We start from the raw sequence: 22,916 nt of genomic DNA on the forward strand, positions 1-22,916 counted from the left end.
TTTCACTTCTGCCTGTATCCTAGATTACATAGAACATACAGCACAAAAACAGGCTATTCAACCCAACTGGTGGGTGCCAGTGTTTATGCTCCACATGAGTTTCCTTCCACCCATCTTTGTCTAACCCTATCAGCATAACCTTCTATTTCTTTCCCCTTTGTGTTTATCCAGCTTCATCGTAAATGCATCAATGCTATTTGCCTCAATATTCCTTGTGATGCTCATAAACTAACAGTAAACTAAAAGTTCTTGTATGGAGATCAGAAATCTTTGAATATAATGCTATTTTTTTACGTTTCTAATTTATATGCTTGAATAGCCTTTATAAGCTTTTTGTTTCACAGTTAATAATTTTAAGTTTAAATGCATTTTATGGTTGCATCCATGGTGTGTAATATGTCAATTTTTTTCGCAGATAGTTGTCATATATTATAGTAGGGAAATGATGAAATTAATAATATTGTATCATCAAAAAAAAAAGGATCTTTAGCAGTTGAGTTACGCTTCCCAGTTTGCAATGATGAGAAGCAATTGTAGCTTTGCTTCAACTCAAACTATATAGATAATTACTATCTTGGGTAATAAAAACAAGAAATGCTGGAAATACTCAGCAGGTCTGGAAGCATCAGTGGAGAGAGAAGCAGAACTCTGATGAAAGGTCGCAGACCTGAAACGTTAACTCTGCTTCTCTCTCCAAAGATGCTGTCAGACCTGCTGATTATTTCCAGCATTTCTTGTTTTTATTTCAAATTTCCAGCATTTGCAGTATTTTGCTTTTATTTTAGTATATCTTGGGACTGAAGTCAGACAGATCAAAGTCTATCAGACAGTGGTAGAGTACAAATGGCACGAAGCAAGCCAGTTACTCTTGTGGTATTGCTTTAAGTGCTGCAGTATTGCTTTAAGGGGTGTATCTGAAATGGCTGTCCATCACCAGACAGGATGTGATGTACAGACCCGTGCGGCCTCTAAGCAATTGCTACAAGCAGCCACAGGAACTACAATGTAAAGCACTTCCCAGTCTTGCTGTGTATAAGTTAGTACCTTCAGTAAAAGAACCTACCTTTTGGATTCACTGATCCTGGCTGTGTGATTGGCGTGTCTGCGTTATAATACAAAACGCAACAGTTACCAGACAATTGGTTGGATTGCCAAGAAACTTGTTTCAATTCCCAAATGCTGGTAAACTGCAGCTGTCCCAGCAAATGCCATGAATATTTGGATGCTGACAAGGAGAGCTGTGTTCTGCCTGGTTAGAAAGCCTAAATTTCAAAAAAACAGAAAAAAGTTGAAAATACTCAGCAGACCAGGCAGTATCTCTGCAGTGAGGAACACAATTAATGTTTCAGGTTGATGACCCTTCATAAGGTTAACTCCATAGTTGGTACTGTTGTTTGGGTATGCCTGGTCAATGCTGCTACAAGCAGATGCTGACTGGCATAATATTGCTGTAATTTCTAATTGTTCTAACAATGAAAGTCGACGAGCGTGAAATGCAGATGTAAATATATGATTATCATAGATCCTGAGTATTTGAACATGTTTATCAATTAGTGTATATACATTGAATAAGAAACACTTTTCAATGTGAATGCTACATTTTGTAGTTTTGTATGGAATAAGGAATAAGTCTGTTCCATTGCTCAAATCTTTGATATCCTGTAATATTTGCACAAGAAGACAAGAAATAGGAGTAGACTATATGGCCCATCGAGCCTGCTCCACCATTCAATACGATCATGGCTGATTTAGTTCTGATTACTTTACAGGGATTTGAACAAAAATTACTGTAGGAATCCTGATGGAGCAGAAGCTCCCTGGTGTTTCACTACAGATCCAGAAATTCGAGTAGCCTATTGTTTTCATATCCCAAGATGTGAGAATAAGACTCCACTTTCAGAAGGTAAAATATGCAAATGACTGTTTATATGTCATGGCAGTTGGTGGAATTTAAATTCAATTAATTAATAAAAATCTGGAATTGAAAACTAGTCTCAGTAATGGTGCCTTGAAACTATCATCAATTGTCCGAAAAACCCATCTGGATTTCCTTTCGGGAAGGAAATCTGCTGCCCTTACCTGGTCTGATGTACAGTCCCACAACAATGTGGTTGCCTCTTAACTGCCCTCTGAATTGGCCTAGCAAGCCACTCAGTTGTCAAGTTTCATGGCCCATGAAAGAATTTTTTTTTTTTAATTCTCTAAAATAGAGAATTTCTTCAATAAAAAACTGAGGACACTTCTAAATTCACAGAGATGAAAATGTTGGATCTGGGTTACTGTTTAAATGACTGCTTTCCTTAGACGCTTCTGCACTATTTAAACAGACAGAAAATAACCTCACTATAATAATCTAATTGAAAACCAATGGAGCACAAGAGGGCAGCAAAAGCATGCACTGTCCTGAATTATACACATTCCTGCACATTGAATCCATTTGGCATGTAAGGTACAATATTGCTGAAAGGCAAATACAGTATGTTGGCAACACACAGTAAGTTGGTCAGTGTTTGAAAGAGGATTGTAGACCTAGAGACTTTGAGAAACTGGGTGGGTGGTGTTTTAGGGTGAGACCCTTCATCAGAACCTCTGTAACGAAGGGCATTTATATGGAACCTCAAAGCATCATAACCAAAATGTTAACTTTGAAAGTCCATCTAAAATATTAACTTAACTTGTTTATGTCCTGCTGTATCTTTCTAGCACATTCTTTTTTAATTTGCAATTTTTCTTTTTATCATGGCTGAAGTTTATCACTGTGAGGTTGATTTGTCTAAAGCCACTTGACTTGAGACTGGGAAGGGAACAAAAGTAGAGGGGTGAAAAAATTATTCATACAGTTTTTATTGGCAATCTTGTAAATAGGGCCTGAGCCATTTGCTCACCATGCAAGCTTGATGCTGAAATAGGGAGCCTCAAAGTTATCCTGCAGGATAATAGCTACCCGAATCAGATCATTGCTCGTTGTGTATCGCACATACTCACGAATGGGCCTAAGGCAACCACTTTCGGCCCTGAAAAGTGCCCAGTCTACCTCAAATTACCTTGAAATTTGAGCAACAGGTGAAGCCTGTTGTTTCACACTGTTACTATGCAATAGCAACACAAGTGGTATTTTCCACTAACAGGATGCTGCCGTCAAGCCAAAAAAGACGTTCTGCCTACCATACAAATGAGTAATGTGGTATTTGAATTCCAGCGCCAATGCAATTCCAGGTACATAGTCTGTACATCCCAGTGACTGGCAGATCATACCAAACAGCACATCCCTTCATCTGTTCACAATAAACAGAGTACTGACTGTACTTAACCAGCTCGTACTTGCAGAACACAATGTTTAATGTTAGCTGTGATTCCTCGACTAAACAGCACTTACTGAACAATCCCCAGTGTGCTAAGAATTTACTAACAACCAATTTAAGATTAACAGTTGGGCTCGCAATGTGTTCACTTACTTTTGCTGGAAGCTACTTATATTCATACACAGGGACCTGTCCTCTGCAGGCAAAAAGAACATGCCCAGGTGCTGTGCCTTTTTAAAAATTAAACAAAAGCATGGGGTACAGTAGTTCCCTGATGGATTCTCCATGGCAACACCTTGACCAAACATAGTCGACTTGCCAACCAATCAGCACCCATTTCTCATGCAGTATGAATTGTTGCTCTCTGAAATTTGGCATTCTTGTGTTGGTCCTGATGAGTGCAAGATGAAAAGCTTCAACAGTATGTCTCCTTTTTCAGCAATACTCAATTTTTTAGTTCATCAACAAACCAACTCTAAATGAACATTTTGGTTTATTCATATTTGATCTTGATTGCCTCATATGGCATTTCTGGGACATTGATCAGATTATGGAAGAACTTTGCTCAGATTTACTCCAATGTATGCACTACATTCACCCATCAATACTAAAATAACACACAAGGTAACCTACTTCCAGAAGGCATTCTCTTATGCAAATCAGAGATTCAGGTCACGAGGCTTTTTATTACAGAAACTGGGGTTTATTGTAATAATTTATCACCATCCTTTTTAAACTGATACCTGTCTCTCTGCTAGACAGCAGTGACATTTTTAATCTTCTAAACAATGACGATGTGACTTGCTTTGAAAGGCTTGACCTGTTAAAAAAAAATTGCTATGTTTGTTTTTAACTATAGAATTACAACTAAATATGTTTCCATATTCAGTTTGTTGGACTTTGGATTAATTCCTTTATTATCCCAGCATTTTTGTGTTGCAGATCATCTATACTTTTATACTGTTGAGATCTTGAGAAATTGCTTTTTGATTTGAACTGCAGAACATGTGCAGATGATCTAATTAAAAGGCCAGGGCTTTCCTCAGGGGTTTAATGGTTGACTGTAGCATGTGTTACTAAATTGTGGACCCCGATATTTGTGAGGATAGGGGTATGGGAGAGGCCCAGGACACACCGGTCTTGCTGAACCTCATGGCAGGACCTCACTAACAATTCAGATGTGAGAATGGATAAAATATATGTTTGGAATTTCACTTGATTACCATTTGAGAGTCAGGAATAAATTATGCAGAACACGTGCTCAAGAAATAAATAGGATCAAAGATATGGTTGTTTAGTTTGATGGGTGTCTGAGAGAAGTGTGCTTGATGTGTATTTTGCACTGCTATGCTCCTGTTTTGGTGGGCTGTCTGTATAGACAGAACCCTTGGGTGTTGTGGTGTCTGTGAAAGCATACCTCAAGCTGAATCAATGATTTTAGGAGATGTGGGATAAGGAGAGAAAATTGGAAAGATAATAAAAGAGAATTATGTTGACTTGGAAATCCAAGTTGATACTGAAGTTTTAACCCTAATCTATGTCTTTTTATTCCTCTAGAGTGTTACCAAGGGACTGGAACAGCCTATAGAGGCACTGTGTCTAAAACTAGGACTGGCATACCATGTGCACCATGGATAAATTACAACCAGGCTTCCAAAAGGTAAGACTCAAATTACTTTGGGTGCTGAGGATTGGGGTTTTTGGTGTTGGATAAATAGAACACTGTGTCCCACAACCCAGCATTTACCATGCTTAGCCACTCCCTGCATCTTCAAACATCAGCACACTATGTTGGCATTTAATATGGAGGTCAGGCATAGCATGATTTAGATATGAATTAAAATTTACTCTGCTCCAACAATGCGTGTCTTACCCACTACTGTTCATTTTTATTCTCTACACCAACTATTCGTATGACCCCAAAGTGACATTGGACTAGATTTTATAGGGTCCCCAACGGCAGGAACAGTGGTGGGGGGTGGGGCATGAAGATCGCTGCGGATGAGGCCCACCACCAACCCGATGCCGGCAGGGCCCGGTCCGATCTCAAAGGAGGCGGAGAGGCCTCGTGGTGGCGACCCACCCCCACCCCACCCCCACCCCCACCCCCACCCCCACTCCCACTGACGTTTGGCGATGGGACCATGATTTACATATTTAAATAAATTATCTTACCTGAATTAATAAAGGTCCCGTCGCCTCCTGATTTGCTGCACCGATCTCCATTCTGGCAGCAAGCACTGCCGCGCCTTCGAATCCCCGTCCGGGAGAATGAGGGGTGACACCTGTGGGGAGGGGGGAGGAAGTAATTTTCTCCGTGAGGGAGGAGGGGAGCGGGGTCAAACATACCTGATCGGTCAAGGGGGTAATGGGAAAGGGTAAAGGACAAAGGTTCTGAACTTTGTGGGGGGGGGGGAAGGTCATATATTCACAGTAGGTATTCCGGTGGGGGGGAAAGGGCAGGAGTGATGTGTAATGCCATTGTGGGGCGGGGGTGGGAGCATGCATGGAAAGACTTTTCTATTCATGTTTATTAACTGTAAAATAACTGGCCCTTTAAAAATTTCACTTGTCATTTAGGGTTCTAAGCCCTTTAAAAATGGAACCGGCACCTGTGCAGTGGCAGCTGAAGGCGTTGCTGGGGATGGCTCCCCCACCCACTTCACGTCATCGGCGGGGGTCAGCTGCCCCAGCCATGCTAATGAGCTGTCTCGTTTGGAATCACAGTGGCTCCGTGACGTGCACCCCATGTGTGCAGGCCACCATTTTTATCGCCCGCTGCCTACTTCGGCGGTGGGATTTCAAAATTCTGCCCATTGTCTTGCCAAGTGACAGAATTATGAGTGTCTGTTATGGATCGACTCTTTTGTTGGCATGGGCTGAATTCAAATTCAGATCCCAGGATGAAGGAAGGGACTCACAATATGGACTGACATTGGCTTTTGACTAAATACAGGGTTGTTCCTGCTGAATATCTGTTGGGTTGAGGTTTGCCCACATCTTTTCTGAAATGCTGCTTTAATCCTTACAGGTTGGATGCAGTGATGATATGGATGATGGTGTAGTTGTATTTGCAACATTTGACCATGTCACTGCATTTTTGTCATGAAGCATCTGAGTGCAAATATTCTTCAAAATTAAATAGATTTAGTACTGTCAATGGTTTTGATAATTTTAAATTCCTCCTAGTTTTTCATTTTTCAGGAGCCATCCTTTCATTGAATAATTAAGAGAACCTGTTACCACAATCTCTATGTCCCTCCCTCCCACTTCCTCACATATTTCATGCTTAAGAGCTGATTCTCCGAATCAGTAAATACAATTTCCTTCAAATGATTGCCTTCTAACATTTCCTTTCACAGAAGTTTGGATCTTTGAAATATCGGGCCATTTAGTTAGATTGATTATTGACCTATTGTGTTGATTTTCAATTTGAAAATGTGAAAGATCAGTATTCAACTTGGTGCCAATTTGGTATTCTGGATTGTATTGCTATGGGCAACCTTCTTTTCTGAATCTTCTATGTCTTTTACATTGTGCAGCTTAAAAGAAATCTTTGAATCAAGTTAAAACATTGCACATATATGGCTTGTTGCTGCAGTAAGGAGCCACACTATCTATTTGAGGGATGAAGCCTCCTCCGTTCACAGTTTGATGAGCGCTTAATCCACTCTGCCTAGGGAAAACGTTTTGTGTCTTGTATTTGGGACGTGGTCAAGGTTGCAGTTATTGCCCTTTCTGAGAAGGTGCTTCTGGGTTTTGTTGAGCTGCTGATAGTAGTCCCACAATAGTGTTAGATGGGGAAGTTCCAGGATTTTGATCTGGCCACAATGATGGAAGGGTGATATATGTCCAATTCAAGGTGGTGTGCGATCTGGAAGGGATCTTGATCGTAATGGTGCTTCCATGCTCTTTTCTGTATTCGTGGTAGACATCACAGGGGAGGGAGTTGCTGTTGAAGTAACCTTGTTTGGTTGGGGCAGTGCATTCTGTGGCTAGTATGTACAGCAGTCATGGTGCACCATGATGGGGGAGTGGATACTGAGTCCAGTGGAAGAGGTCATTGATCTACAGAACTACTCTGTCCTGAATGGTGTTGAACTTCTTTCTGCTGCACCCATCCAGCTGAATGGTGAATGCTGGTGGGTCCTCCACAGGCACATTTGGAGAATAGTCAGCTTTTAGTGGTTGTGAGACTCTCAAGCGATTTGGAGTCTTATGGAGCAAAGGCTGGAGTGGTCTATTTTTAACAGTGACTTTGCTCAGTAGCTTTAAATGTTATCACATTGTTAAAGAATAAGATGTGTTGGTGGAAAAGTTAAAACATCTAACCTGCCATGTCCTTTCAGAGGTGAACAAGTCTTTTCATTGTGTAACTGGTGTCCTTTACCTATGTGCAGAACCATGATGTACACCAATTCTGAAAGTCTGGTGGAGAACTACTGTCGCAATCCAGATGCTGACAAGCATGGTCCCTGGTGTTACACTAATGATCCTTTCACTCCGTGGGACTACTGTGCAATAGAACCTTGTAAGTACCTGAAGACACTAACCTGCAGGTTGTAAGACTCCACTCCCAATGCAAAGTCTTGCTGGTGGGAGCACAGATCAGAGAACTGGACATGGAGAGCCTTGTGCCTGATCACAGCACTTCTTATTTGCCTGCTTTTTATTTGAATAGCCAGAAATTTGGGAATTTCACTGATCGGGTATGCGGATACCCATGCTTGACTCTTCAAGTAAGGTTCACAATTTTGGGGCTATTGTATTCATTCTTTGTATGATGCAATGCAAATGGGGCGGCACAGTGGCGCAGTGGTTAGCGGCGCAGTGGTTAGCACCGCAGCCTCACAGCTCCAGCAACCCGGGTTCGATTCTGGGTACTACCTGTGTGGAGTTTGCAAGTTCTCCCTGCGTCTGCGTGGGTTTCCTCCGGGTGCTCCTGTTTCCTCCCACAGCCAAAGACTTGCAGGTTGATAGGTAAATTGGCCATTATAAATTGCCCCTAGTATAGGTAGGTGGTAGGGGAATTGAGGGAAGGTGGGGATGTGAGAGGGTAATGGGATTAATGTAGGATTCGTATAAATGGGTGGTTGATGGTCGGCACAGACTCAGTGGGCCAAAGGGCCTGTTTCAGTGCTGTATCTCTAAATAAATAAAAATAAATAAATTTCATCAAGATGTGTGTTAATAACATGTGGACAGCGAGACACCATGCTGTGGAATGATTGGACCACAATTCTGCATAGAGGTTCCCAGCCAGGCTCTCGTGAATGTTGCAACCTTTGCTGTATCTGTGTTTTTTTAAGTTCCAGCAGATCTGCAAAACTCTGAGGAAAAACAAGGTTGAGGAATAGAAAAAAGTGACAAGTTAAAATTTGCATCTATTGCCCCTGCACTTAACAAGGATAGTGAGTCTATTGTAGCTTTTTGATGCTTGGGTTTTTTCATTATTCAAAGCATGCAGTGCGAATTTGCTAATGTTTTCATAAAAGCCAGTTACAAATGTTTAATATTCCTAAACGTTATCTAGAAATTTGAACTCTCAAATTCCACTGGAGAAAACATTTAAAGTCTCATTAATCTTTGAATAGTAATTACTCAATATAAATACTTCTTATCCATGACTTTTAGTCTTTATTTATAAACTGCTTTTGGATCTCTGTCTAAACAGTAGGGATTTCCGTGCTTCCCTAAGAAGCGTGCTAATACTGTAGCTATGAATGCCAAAGACTGAACAAGAATTGTTGGCAATAAGTATTTGTGTATTACAGCAGTATTTCTTTAACTGCCAGTACACAAACTTTTTCTGTAAAGGTTTTACATATACACACACGCAATTGGATCTACATTATACCTTTTTGAAACCTAAAGTTCATTTTAGTTTTAATTGGAATTGAGTTAAAGTTTAAGATGTTTTTGTTAATTATGACTGCACCCTGCACAGGTGGGTTCAAATCCCATTCTTGTCGATGCTTTCTTGTGCTTGTTTTGGCAGAACATGTACTAAAATTGGAACGATACAGGCAAGATTAGCCTTAGTAGATTTTGCTCTGGATGTCTGTTAGGACTAAATATATGTTTATCATATTACATTTCAATTCATTGTGTCAAGGAATAATTTTCTTTATATTAACTTCATGTCCTTTCTGTTTAGGTGACAAAACATCCAAATTGCCCTCAACAGGTATGTTCTTACATTGCCATTTGTTGTCACGCTTTTATGGGAATTTTCTGATTTAGCTTCTTAGTGAGAACTTTTCACCGAAACAGAAGCTTGTTAGTTAGTGTCTTAGAGTTCATGTTAACAGTTAACTCCACAGCTTGAATAGAATGTTCATTAATTTTCTGTTTCCTCACAGCCTTCTAATTTTTGTAAACTTGAATGTTGTTGCCCTAAACTCCCGCCTCCATCATTGTAGGAACAGAAGTAGAGTATTTAGCCCCTCGAGCCTGTTCTGCCATTCAATGAGATCATGAATGATCTGCAACCTAACTCTACAGACCCACCTTTGCCCCATATCCCCTAATAACCTTGGTTAACAAATAGCTATCAATCTCAGTTTTAAATTTAGCAATAATTCACTTCAATTACCATTTGCAGAAGAGAGTTGCAAACTTGAACCACTTATCTTCGTGTCTTATGAGGCTGTTAAAAGTACTAACTTTCTTTCTTGTAATTGTTTTGATAATAATTAATCAAACTTTTCTCTTTTTGTAGTCGATTAAAGAATTCTATCAGGGACATGTAGAGCTTCATAATATAAATACAGTTATCTGTAGAACAATTCATTTAAATCCTAATTGTAATGTAATGGGATGGAAGGGTACTTCCATATTTTGCGTGTGTATTTAAAACAAATTATGCAAACATGTTACATGTCTTTGAAGTCCAATGTTATGGCGATCATTGCACTTTTTGTAACATTTTTGTTTTTAATTCCCTCTCTCACACGCACATATGTACTTCCAAAGTCAATGTCTGCACACTACCGAAGGTATTTAACTTCCAGTAATGACCATCTTGTTGCTGCTGTACTAATGTATTCCCAGTCTTCCCTGTACACAAGTACAAAATTTCCTACCGAAAAACATTTCAAATCCCGAATTCACCTTTTTATTAGCTCTGTGTACTGAATACCCATTCCATACATAAATTCACTTCCATTTTACTTTGCCTGAATACTGGTAATATTGAGGATATATTTCAGATCTACCCCCTTCCACTTTTTAAGAGGTGTGTGATTCATAGTGATGTTACATCAAGAATTGAAATCTGTTTTTAAAGGGCTGGGGTGGGGGATGGGGGTGAGGTGGGGGTAACTGAAACAATGATGTTGGAATATACATCAATTTTTGATTTCAGGGTTATACAGAGTTTGAGCGTCTTGATTTTATGTTTTATGTTTTTAGCAATTTTTGTGAAAACTAAATTTTAATGGCAAACTATTTCTTCTCCCTCTCCAGTCCAATCCCCAGGCAGCACTCAAAAATGTTTCACTAAAGCACAAACAAGAATAGTAAATGGATTTCGAGCAAAAGCCAAAACGTCCAGCTGGATGGTTAGCCTGCGACACAGGTAAGCCAGTTTAATTTGGGGAACAAACCTTCCTAGTTATTCCACAACTTTCTTTTTGAATATGATCAAATATCTATCCAGCAGTGACTAATATAACCTTGAAGAAACACATTTCTCTTTCTCTCTCCCCCTCTGTAAAAGAGAGTTTATTATATGTACCACTGATATCCTGAGGCATTGAATTGGACATGTTCCCCTGTCCACATGCCCCAGCTTACTCCCTTGGCATTGATGACTTGAGTGTGGGTGCCATGCCCAAGCTCTCTGGTACTTCACCCAAGTAACCAGTTTTCCATATTTGTGGTTTTGTTTACTATTTTCCTCTCATATACACCGATCCTGAAATTTGTTGTAGTGCCCCCAGTGCCATCTTAACCTGGAGCTTTCCAGGACTGTATGGCTGAGTACTGAACTCTACATTGACTTCATTGAGGGAACCCCCACTCTCCACAAATCTGGATTTTCTAATCCACTCCATTTCCTGAATTCATAGAACTGATTTCAACAAAAATAGAGGGTTATTTTAACTTTCATCAGAAGTGTAAAATGAGTGTTGTAGGTTAGCCACCTGATATACACCCTGCGCAATAGACTTCGATGACGAGAAGAATCGGACTGGATGTATAATGGGCTACAAATCCAATATCATCCACTTTACACCATCACCCAAATGTAAAATTATCGCCCTTAGACTAACGCAAAGTGTGACTTTTTTGTAAATTGTGACTTGGAAATTTTTAAAGTATAAATGATAGATCTATTCATACTTTTGTTAGAATTTATTTGGTTTTGAATCTTTTTTGTCCTTCTCAAGTATTCACCTCACCCACCCCATAATCTCCTGCATTACCATGGGTCAGAACACCTCAGAAGTTTCAAGAAAAATGGTTGAACTACAGAGCAGAGCTGGCTTTAAGAAAAGTAACAATTTGGTGAAGTTCCCAATGATTTGCTTTGTTGACAAATATAGCCATTTTCTGGTTGATGCAAAGCAGATTTAAATGTGAATTGTTATAAATGTTCTGACTCTAGAATACATTAAAACCAAATGGTACGTCACCTCCTTTAGAAGGCCTTCTCACAGTGATTTAGCTTGACACCATGTGGAGGACAATCCAGTATGGTATGACGTCAAGTTTAGAAAGTGTTCAGCAATTCTTTGGGCCTCCTGGATACTTTATGAACCTGCTATGGAATCTATCTATGCTGTGAGAATGCAGATGGACCCCTCCCGCGCTCCTATATTGAAAAAGAAAGTGCTTGAGGAGTAGAACTCAATATATGCAATATGCAGCACTCTCTCCTGACTCACACTGTAACTTGAGTCATGCTGGCTCTGCTTTGCACTCTAGCACTGCTGACTTCATACAAATATTGCTCTATAATGGCAACCTAAGATTGCTAGGCCAGAGGTTTTTATGAATAACTTATACAGATTTCATTGACAAATAATTCAGATTATATGGAAATCTCCCTTTACATCCTCCAATATTTAGATTACTGAAGAAAATGAATATCCCGTAAAATCTTTTTGTAAATATGTATTATATAATCTGTAGGTGGCTGTAACGAGCATACTTCTGTAACCTTTTATTGACAAATCCTTTCCTTTTCTATCAGGGATACACATTTCTGTGGAGGATCATTGATTGAAAGTAATTGGGTTCTCACAGCCAAGCAGTGTTTTTCCACATGGTATTCAGGTTTTTCACTTCATTCAACTGTTTGAAAGCTAGATTGTCTGGTTGTGGTGGTTGTATGTTGCAGAGCATTAGACCACTAGTGCTCAATATTGTGAAGCAGAGACAAATCCAGGTTCATTGTAATTCCTGATCTGAGCTGTTACATGTGAAAGCTACAGCACATTCCTGCAGGGAGGGAGGAAATACGGATGAGAGCATTGCACCTTGGGTGGTCCTTGTTGCCTCTTGGCACTGGCTACATGGGTAGTCATTGCAGTCTGGGGGCAAGCTGTCCCGCTGGTCACTTGGGTATCATGTTGAGTGGTCCATGAAGTGGATAACTTGCAAAAGTGGAAACTTATCCCAAGCCTTGACTAATAAACAGGAGTTCCAGAAGTGTAGGACAGATATAATCCCAAATGCCTTTAGTCTGAGTAATAGTTTGAGTTTTGCACAACATGGTGGTTCGTGATTACATCGTACATTGTATGAAATTAGTTCTAGTCTCTAATGTGCCCTCACAGTCAATGACAAGACAACAAAGCAATGATTAAAAACCTCTCGTGAACCACAAAAGCAAAGATTTTTGGCATCAATCTTGTGTTGCTGACATCAGTTTGCAGTGTTGGAATTCACTGAAATAGCTGGCTGCATCCATTTTTGAATAATTAACTGTGTGTCACAAGTTATTTCTCTGGGTTAGAAGGGAATATCACAGTAATGATTACCTATAACAACTACCTTTTAGGAATGAACTCACATCATCTGTATAAATAGCCAGCCTAGCCTAAATTGATGTTTTTTTTAAATAAAAATGATGCACTGAACATCACTATCTCACTGAACTTCCATTTTTGTGTGATTGTTTTCAAAAAGCATGCTAGCTAATTTGGGAAATAATCAGGCTTTCTGCCAATCACTCATCTTTCCAAACTGTTATAGCATGTTGATATTTTGTAGGCTTGTAGCCATTTCTATATTTCTGTGCATCCAGCTTGTTGTAATTTTAGGCTGAAGAGCAGTGCCTTGCATAGGCAGAAAAGAGTTTGTCTAATTGGGACATGTGTTTTTGATTTTAGTAAGCAAGATTTGAGAGGATATGAAGCTGTGATGGGAATTCTCAAAGATGATGAAAGTGAGGAAGCCCATAAGCAAGTAATGGACATATCTCAGCTTGTCTGTGGACCAGAAGGATCCAATCTTGTGATGTTGAAATTGGACAGGTGTGTCACTGTCAGGAATTGGCATCGAGGCCAAAATCCATTTTAATCATTTACAATTATTCAATTTTGCACCACTTTTACAGTTTGAAATCTGTTTGATGCCTGAGTGCTGTATAGATAATGTTATTCTGTCTTTTACATATGAATCCAGGTGTCAACAAGCATAATACCTGTGTCCATTTATTCTTCACCTCTTGGTTCTGTTCAGATATTTTAGTTTTCATTATTGCCTTTTTGCAGAAATCTCTTTATACTTGGAATGATTTACCGCAGGGAATGGTTGAGCCAGATTTCACTCAAACTTTTTCAGGGAAAATTGGAGAAACATTTGAAGCAGAGCAAGTTTGAAGGCTATGGGGAGGGATTAGAGCAGTGGGATTAATTTTGGATTGCTCGAACAAAGAGCCAGCATAGGCAAGAGGGGCCAAATGGTTATCTTCGGTACTGTACGCTCATAAGGAGTGATTTTTGTCTTACTACCACCTCATTTATGCCTAAAATTGGGATAGTAGCAGGACCAAAATTGCATGGAGGGTTGGCCCACCAACTTGTCCCCATTCCAATTTTCAGACGGACCTAGATTTAGACGAGCAGAACTTGCATCAGAAATAGGCAGGGGCCTCATTACTACATGCAAATCAAGATCGCAGATGACACAATGAATACCTCAATGCCATGTTTGTCTCTATCCATATTGCCACTGTCAGTTCCTCAACCTGCCACAAACCATAGCATTACAAGTCAGGAGGCAGCTGTTTTCAGCTGCCAAAGGAAAGCTGGATGCAGGTCTGGGGTTAACATTTTTACAGCAGTCGCAGGCATATTTTGAGCCTTAAGTACTTTCAATATTTGATCTCTGTGCTTCTGTAGGCTTGTAAAAATGCCCTCTGCCACTATAAACTGCTGCTCCTTTTCATTCTCGACACTTCCGATCCTCACCTTTGAGGTGCCAATGCTAGCCATTAAGATTGGCCATCCCATTGGATTTCTCACCCTCCCTATCCACAAGGAGTGCGATTGGTGCTTGCAGCTCACCAATTCAATGATAAAGAGGTTCGATCAGGTCTCCTGCCATTTGTATCAGGTGGGCGGAGTGGACCCCTTACCCCCGCCCACTCGATTAAATGCCGAAAACAAAAACTGCCCCGGGTGGTTCTATCAGTTCCTGAACTTTTGTCCATGAGAGTGCAGTAGAATGATGTATTCCATAAAGTGAAGCAAATCAGAAACTGTTTAGACCTCCTTAATTGCACTGAACCACTGCATAGGCTCCCTGTCTTGAACTGTTTGGGAGATTAAATCACAGAGTGCATTCCAGACCTTAACCACTCTGCATGAAAAGGTTTTTCCTCATGTCACTTTTGCTTCTCTTACCAAATACTTTAAATCTGTGCCCTCTCGTTCTCGATCCTTTCACAAGTGGGAATGTTGTATTGTTCTCTCTCTCTCTCAAAGAGAAAATGCTGATTCAATGCCATTTGTTGGCAGCTTAAAGGCAATTTAATTGTGTGGCATGGTGCCCATGAGAAACTTGATTGACAACTGTCCTTGTCAGAAAATGTCCATCCTGGCTGATTGAACGAATAGTCACAGAGATAAAAGGATGATGCTGAAAGCTACTACATTAGCTGGTTCCTGATGGGGGGAGCAAATAGATGGATATTAAAAAAAAATAGAATTAAATCAGTCCAAATTTAGCATTGGAAGTATACACAGAATATTCCTTGACTCCTATTTTTTATAATGTTATTAGTTTGGTTGTTTGAAACTTTCACAGATTTGAACCTGTCTGATACTCATTCCATTGAAATGTGCACAAATATTAACTGCCAGTTTCATGCTTTAATCCGATGCTTTTTCCAGACCAGTAAAATCAACTGATTACGTCCATTGGATCAAATTGCCTTTGCCTGGATGTGTAATACATGAGGGCATCTACTGTAATATTTCTGGATGGGGAGAAACCAAAGGTAAATGATCAAGGTTTTAACATTTAGGTGGGGGAGAATACTTCCTAGATATTTTCCAGTCTGGGTGATGTGACCTGTGTTGAATCATTTAAATTCATCACTGACCAAAAAGCTTGATTCATAAAATATACTGAGAGTAAATTTGTCCTGTCTTCTAGCGTGTTTTCTTTTAGTTTGTAATTGTTTTTGTTTGCTGTATTCTGCTCCTGTCCTTTCCAATTAGACTCCAGCAAAGCTTGAATGAACTTATAATTTTCTCTTCCTGAGGGCAGGTCATTAACTCATTTTTAAATCAGTCGCACTGAAAACCATAACTCATGTCATGCCACTAAATCTAAATATTTTTAATCAGTCTCTCAATGCTTGAGATGTATTGTTGTGGAAACTCAACGATGAGAAAATCTGCTTAAGCCAGCGTTCTCAGTCTGAAATTTCAAGGTTGAAAGGTAATGGGTTACATTTTCATCTTCACTGCCTGAACAGTGTTCTGGTAAAGCTGATTACACAGACAACGTAGAACCTGCCTGATACTCATTCCATTGATAACAATGGACTGAAAATCAGGCAAGTTCTATAAAGGGCCTGGGAGCTGCTCTGCCATGTTACTACCCATCCAGTGAAGGCAAAATATATGCCAATGTGTCTCTGTTCATCACTGGAGTACAGGCAGATGAGAGCACTATGATGTTGAGTTTCTGCTTGTTTCCATAGTTATAGGAGCACGATCCAGGTGAAATCGGTCAAACCAGTGCAAAAGATCATCGAATTTTGAACATCAAGTTGCACCCAAAACTACTTGCGTTCATGTTTTCATGATTTTCAAAAATGGTTCAAGATTCAAGGCCCCACCCACAAAACTGGCTGTAACCCAGGTCAGAATTCCACTGATTGCACTGGTTCGGGAAGGCTGTTCAAATAGTGCTCATTTCCTTAGGTGAATAGGCACTAGTAGGCATGTTGAAAATGTTTTTTTTATGTCAAAAAATATTTAATTTAATGTCTAGCATGTGTGCACCTATTTTAAGCTTCATATTTTCTGTTTTTCTTTTAGGTACGGGCTATGAAGGTGAGCTAAAGGTAGCCCAGATCCCTATAGTTGGAAATAAGAAATGCAATGAGTACCATCAAGGAAAAATCCAAATTAATGAAACTGAAATCTGTGCAGGAGATGAAAAGGGGACCGTTGGTACATGTGAGGTAAGAGAAACATTTAAAAGGATAAAGAACTTAAAGGTAAGTATGTACTTATTGTCAAACTGTCAAATGCCATACAATATTAAAGAAAATAAGCACCAGATAGCTAATGATTTGCTTAATCAGTCAAATGTTAACCTGGTGTACCTGCAGGAAAAAGCCCTAATTGGTAAAGCGTAAATCCTAAAGCAGATACTTGCTGGGAAGAAATATCATGCTATTTGTTACAATGTGAAGCTTGCCCAGTGAGAGTAATGAGTAGTATAATGCCCATTATTACCTGTTGATACAACTGGTATTTTAGGAAATGTGGGCCAGGTCTTCTTCCATTCATTAGTGTTGGTGAAGGTCAGTACAAGTTTTAAGCAGGGCAATGTGCTTTATATGTAAAGTGACTTGTTTTTGCGATCATTAGAATGAAATATTCTCCCAATTTGTAATTTTTCTGTTGGTAGTTTAACAAATGTGTGCAGGGCTGTATGAGCTTTCTATATTTGAGAGATGTGTTGATCAAGAGATGGAAGATTGTTGAACAGCAGCAAAATGAATGGCAGGTCTTAGACCTGTGTTTGAAGTTCTAGCTCCCGATTCTGAGCGTCAATCTAAAATCATTGGTAAAGGATTTATTTTATGTATAATTCTTAATTTATTCAGTGAGATGTCTTGGAATTAAGATCAAGATCAAGACCTGATAGAGTCCATTTACGAACTCCATGAAAGAAACCATGTCTATACTGAGAGACTTTACCAACACCCTGATAGAACATAGCAAATTCAGTAATGCTCATCCATATTCTGAGCCTGTGGGCTGAATTTTATCAGCGCGCTTCACTCTGCGACAGCATGCTTTGAAGTCGGCAGCCTTCCGACATGGAAACGCCGCCACAGAGCTCCTGCAATATTCACAGAATCACAGAATTGTTATAGCACAGAAGGAGGCCATTCGGCCCATCGTGTCCACACTGGCTCTTGAAAGAGCAATTCCCTCAGTTCCATTCCCCTGCCTTCACCCCATAACCCTGCACAGTCTTCCTTTTAATATAACTGTCTAATTCCCCTTTGAATGCTGCAATTGAACCTGCCTCCACCACGTTCTCAGGCAGCGCATTCCAAACCTTAGCACTCGCTGCATGAAAGAGTTTTTCCTCATGTCACATTTTCCTCTCTTACCAAATACTTTAAATCTGTGCCCTCTCATTCTCGATCCTTTCATGAGTGGGAACAGTTTCTCTCTATTTACTCTGTCCAGGCCCCGCATGATTTTGAATACCTCTATCAAATCACCTCTCAGCCTTTTCTTCTCCAAGGAAAACTGTCCTAACTTCTCCCATCTGTCTTCATAACTGAAATTCCTGATCCTACAAGATTGCTCACAAGTCTGTTGTGTGGCACTGTATCAAATGCCTTTTGAAAGTCCATGTACACCACATGAACAGCATTGCCCTCATCAACTCCCTCTGTTACCTCCTTAAAAAACTCCAGCATGTTAGTTAAACATGATTTTCCCTTAAGAAATATGTGCTGGCTTTCCTCCATGCGACTATTAATTTTGTCCTGAATTATTTTTTCTAGAGGTTTTCCCACCACTGACGTTATAATGACTGGCCTGCAGTTGCTGGGCTTATCTTTACACCCTTTTTTGAACAAGGGTCTAACGTTTGCAATTCTCCAGTCCTCTGGCACCACCCCCGAGTCTAAAGAAGACTGAAAAATTATGGCCAATGCCTCTACGATTTCCACTCTCACTTCGCTCAATATCCTTGGATGCATCTCATCTGGCCCTGGTGCCTTATCCACTTTAAGTACAGACAGCCTATCTAATACTACCTCTTTATCAATTATAAACCCTTCTAGTGTCTGACTTACCTCCTCTTTCAACATTGCCTGGATTGCATCTTCTTCCTTGGTAAAGACAGGTGCAATGTATTCATTTAATACCTCAGATATGCCCTCTGCCTTCATGTGTAAATTCCCTTTCTGGTCCCTAATCAGCACCACTCCTCCTTTTACCACCCTTTTACTATTTATATGCCTATAGAAAACTTTAGGATTTCCTTTAATGCTAGCTGCCAGTCTCTTTTCATGCTCTCTCTTTGCTTCTCTTATTTGCTTTTTCACTTCCCCTCTGGACCTTCTATATTCAGCCTGATTCTCAATAGTATTTTCTACCTGGTATCTGTCACAAGCACACTTTTTCTTCTTTATCTTAATCTCTACCTCTTTTGTCATCCAGGGAGCTCTGGATTTGTTTGCCCTACATTTTCCCTCCGAGGGAACATACCTCAACTGTGCCCGAACTATCTCTTCTTTGAAAGTAACCCATTGTTCATCTACTAGCTTTCCTGCCAGCTTTTGACTCCAATTTATTGGCCTTCCCCCTGTTAATTATTCTTACCCTGGATTGCTCTTTATCCTTTTCCATATTCAGCCTAAATCTTACGATACAATGATCACTATCCCCGAAATGTTCTCCTACTGATATTTGAACCACCTGGCCCACCTCATTCCCAAGAACCAGCTCTCGCAGTGCCTCCTTTCTCGTTAGACTAGCAACATACTTTTGGAGAAAACTTTCCTGAACACACTGTAGGAACTCTTGCCCCTCACTGCCCTTTACACTACTATTATCCCAGTCTCTGTTTGGATAATTATAACTACCCTATAATTTTTGCACCTCTCAGTAATTTCCTTGCAAATTTGTTCCTCCATGTCCTTCCCACTAGCTGGTGGCCTATGGACAACACTGAGCAATGTAACTGCACTTTTTTGTTCCTTAGCTCTAGCCAAATTGAATCTGTCCTCGACCCCTCTGGGACATCGTTTCTCTTCAGCCCTGCAATGCTCTTCTTAATCAGTACTGCCACCCCTCCCCCTTTTTTCCCTTTCCTATCCTTCCTGAATACCTTGTATCCAGGAATATTTAACACCCACTCCTGCCCTTCTTTGAGCCAGGTCTCTGTTATAGCCACAACATCATATTTCCACATGACAATCTGCGCCTGTACCTCACCAGTCTTATTAACCACACTCCGTGCATTCACATACATGCACATTAACCCTGATTCAGACTTTATTACTTTCTCCCTTACTCTGACCCCACCTAATAACTTACTATTCCCTTCTCTTATGCTATCTATCTCCCCCAGTATTCTGTGCACCTTGGTATTCCTCTCTGATACATGCTCCTGGTCCCCACACCCTGACAAGTTAGCAGTTTTGCTTCCCTCCAATCTGAGCTCCCTCTCAGGTTCTCATCCCCCTGACAATTTAGTTTAAATCCTCCCCAACAGCACTGGCAAATCTCCCTGCGAGCATATTTGTCCCAGTCCTGCTAGGATGCAATCTGTCCATTTTATACAGGTCCCACCTGCCCCAGAACCGGTCCCAATGTCTCATAAATCTGATACCCTCCCTCCTACACCAATTCTCCTACCATGTGTTCAATTGCTCAGTTCTCCTATTCTAATGCTGACTTGCACGTGGGACTGGGAGTAATCTTGAGATGACTGCTTTTGAGGTCCTGCTTTTTAATCTCCTTCCTAGCTCCCTAAAATCTGCTTTCAGGACCTCATCCCCCTCTTACCTATGTCATTGTTACCAATGTGGACCACGACCTCTGGCTGTTCACCCTCCCCCAGAAGAATGTCCTGCAGCCTCTCCATGACACCCTTGACCCTGGCACCAAGGAGACAACACACCATCCTGGAGTCACGTTTAATGCTGCAGAAGCACCTGTCTGTTCCCCTAACTAACAAATCTCCCATCACTACTGCTCTTCCACTCCTCTTTCTCCCCTCCTGTGCAGCTGAGCCAACTGTGGTGCCACAAACTTGGCTCTGACTGCACTCCTCTGAGGAACCATCACCCTCACCATTATCCAAAATAGAAAACCGATTAGCGAGTGAGATCATATCAGGGGACTCCTGCACTACCTGCCTGGTTCTGTTAGACTGCCTGGTGGTCACGCATTCCCTATCTGCCTGCATGCTTCTAACCTGTGGTGTGACCACCTTCCTAAACGTGCTATCCATGTAGCCCTCCGCCATGCAGATGCACAACAGTGACTCCAGCCGCCGCTCGAGTTCCAAAACCCAGAGCTCAAGCTTCTGCAGCATGACACTTCCTGCAGATGTGTTCATCTAGGACACATGGTGCGTCCATGACTTCCCACATGCCACAGGCTGTACATTCCACTCGGCAGAGCTGCCTTGCCATACCTTAACTTTAAAGACTATTTATTATAAATAGAACAGCTTACCAGGTATTCACCAAACAGCTCCTTCCACTGCACCAAAGCAAGAACCAAATACTGGAGGGTTAAAAAAGTAGGAAAAAAAATAGAAAATGGAGCACCTCCTCCCCACTTCACCGAACTTGCTACTCACCAAAGTCGAATCTCCATACTCAGCTTGCAATCTGTACACCATTTGCAGGCTGCACCCAGACCTCTATATTTATACCTTTTGAAGTTGAAACTGCAGCAGCCAGATTAGACTGGTCAGCTACTTAACTAATCAGCTACTCTGCAGTACAGCTTGTTATTACGCACGGGGGCTCATTTCAATAGAGGGAGCGGAACGGCTTCCCTCAATGACGTAGAGGGGGCAGCCGCTGCGTCCCCAGCAATGGCATCCAGCGCCATTTTTAAAGAGCTTCAAGCCCTTAGATGAAATTTCAAAGGCGTGTGAGTTGCGGCCAGCGGCATGGGTTGGCCGCCGGGAGCAGGTATTTGATTTCGATGAAGTTGACTATTTAAATGAAGGCCCTCGCCGCCGCTGGTAATATGCGGCAGGGCCTTCTCGGCATCGTGGGTCATGGTGGGCTGCTCCCGCAAGTATCCCCGCCATGATCCACGATGTCGAGGGGCTAGTAAAATCCAGCCCTGTGTCTTACACTGAGAGTACGATATACAGTAAACACTTGATTGTTGGACTTTCTGATTATGAGGCATTTTGCAAACGAAGGAAAGAAGACTGGATTTTACCAGAACAGCTGTTACAATCCCACCCCCCCCCCCCCCCCTCCGCCCCTCACCTATAATAACTAACACACAAGTACAATTTGCCATATATTTAGTTTTGAGGCAGAGAATGTGTTTTCTTTTGGTGCCTGTTGCAAATTTGGGGGTTGGGTGATGGGGTCATGGGGATGCTGGGAGAGAAATAAGCATTGTTGAGATTAATGTTCTTAATTGTAAGTTGCAATCTTCTGTACACTGCACTGATGAAGCAAGAACATTTTAACAAAACTTCAAAATCATAAAGCTGAAAATCACTCAGAATCTAAAGGTCGGAGAATGTTTTGTGCATGCTCATCCTGCCTCTTGTCAGCATTTGCTACAAGATAGGCAATATTAAGTGGTCAGTTTTGTTCGCCTTTAGTTTGAAACCCTGTTCACTTAGCACTGAACTATTAACACCCCTTTCTAAAAAGTAAAGCTATTTTTTGCTGAAACTGAATGTTAATAATACATGTAATTGGGAGGTGTGGTCGTTACTTTGACAGACAATATTATGAGCAGAATTAACATCTATTGATGCAGTCTTTTAATTGTGCTCTGTTCTACTCATATATAATACACTGTAGTGATGTGGTGTGAGCGAGAAGTGGTGAAATGCACTGACGGGTAACATTTGGGGGGGCTGCAAGGGGAGGGGAACAAGGCTGTGTCATTCTGAAATCTGAGCTGCTTGGAGTACGGTTCTCCACGACTGCCAGAAGAAAGCTGGTGAAATAATTGATCCTTTTCAATAATGATGAATATCCCTTTCTGGTAATTAGAAACTAAATTTCTGTGCTCCAGATTAATGTTTTTGAAAAGTTGAAGTAGGTGGTCTTACCATCTTTCTACTGGAGCCAAATTGCCACATTTATGCTGAAACAGTTCTTGATATTGTACCTTTCCCATCAGTGCAGTGCGCGTGATGGAGCTGCATCACCAGCAATCATGTGGTCTGACTGCAGAT

General features: G+C 40.9%; 1 protein-coding gene across 1 annotated transcript in view; it reads left to right on the plus strand.

Moving 5' to 3' along the window:
* Positions 1-22,916, plus strand: part of LOC137384766 (hepatocyte growth factor-like) — a 47,329-nt gene that overhangs the window by 19,947 nt on the left and 4,466 nt on the right. Inside the window, exons 9-17 of the mRNA XM_068059193.1 lie at positions 1,770-1,903; positions 4,860-4,962; positions 7,703-7,833; positions 9,460-9,489; positions 10,770-10,881; positions 12,502-12,576; positions 13,643-13,786; positions 15,650-15,756; positions 16,808-16,953. Coding sequence (XP_067915294.1) covers positions 1,770-1,903; positions 4,860-4,962; positions 7,703-7,833; positions 9,460-9,489; positions 10,770-10,881; positions 12,502-12,576; positions 13,643-13,786; positions 15,650-15,756; positions 16,808-16,953 — 982 coding nt within the window. The remainder of the gene's footprint in view (positions 1-1,769; positions 1,904-4,859; positions 4,963-7,702; positions 7,834-9,459; positions 9,490-10,769; positions 10,882-12,501; positions 12,577-13,642; positions 13,787-15,649; positions 15,757-16,807; positions 16,954-22,916) is intronic.

This window comes from Heterodontus francisci, chromosome 27 (assembly GCF_036365525.1).
Source record: "Heterodontus francisci isolate sHetFra1 chromosome 27, sHetFra1.hap1, whole genome shotgun sequence".
Taxonomy (NCBI): Eukaryota; Metazoa; Chordata; class Chondrichthyes; order Heterodontiformes; family Heterodontidae; genus Heterodontus; species Heterodontus francisci.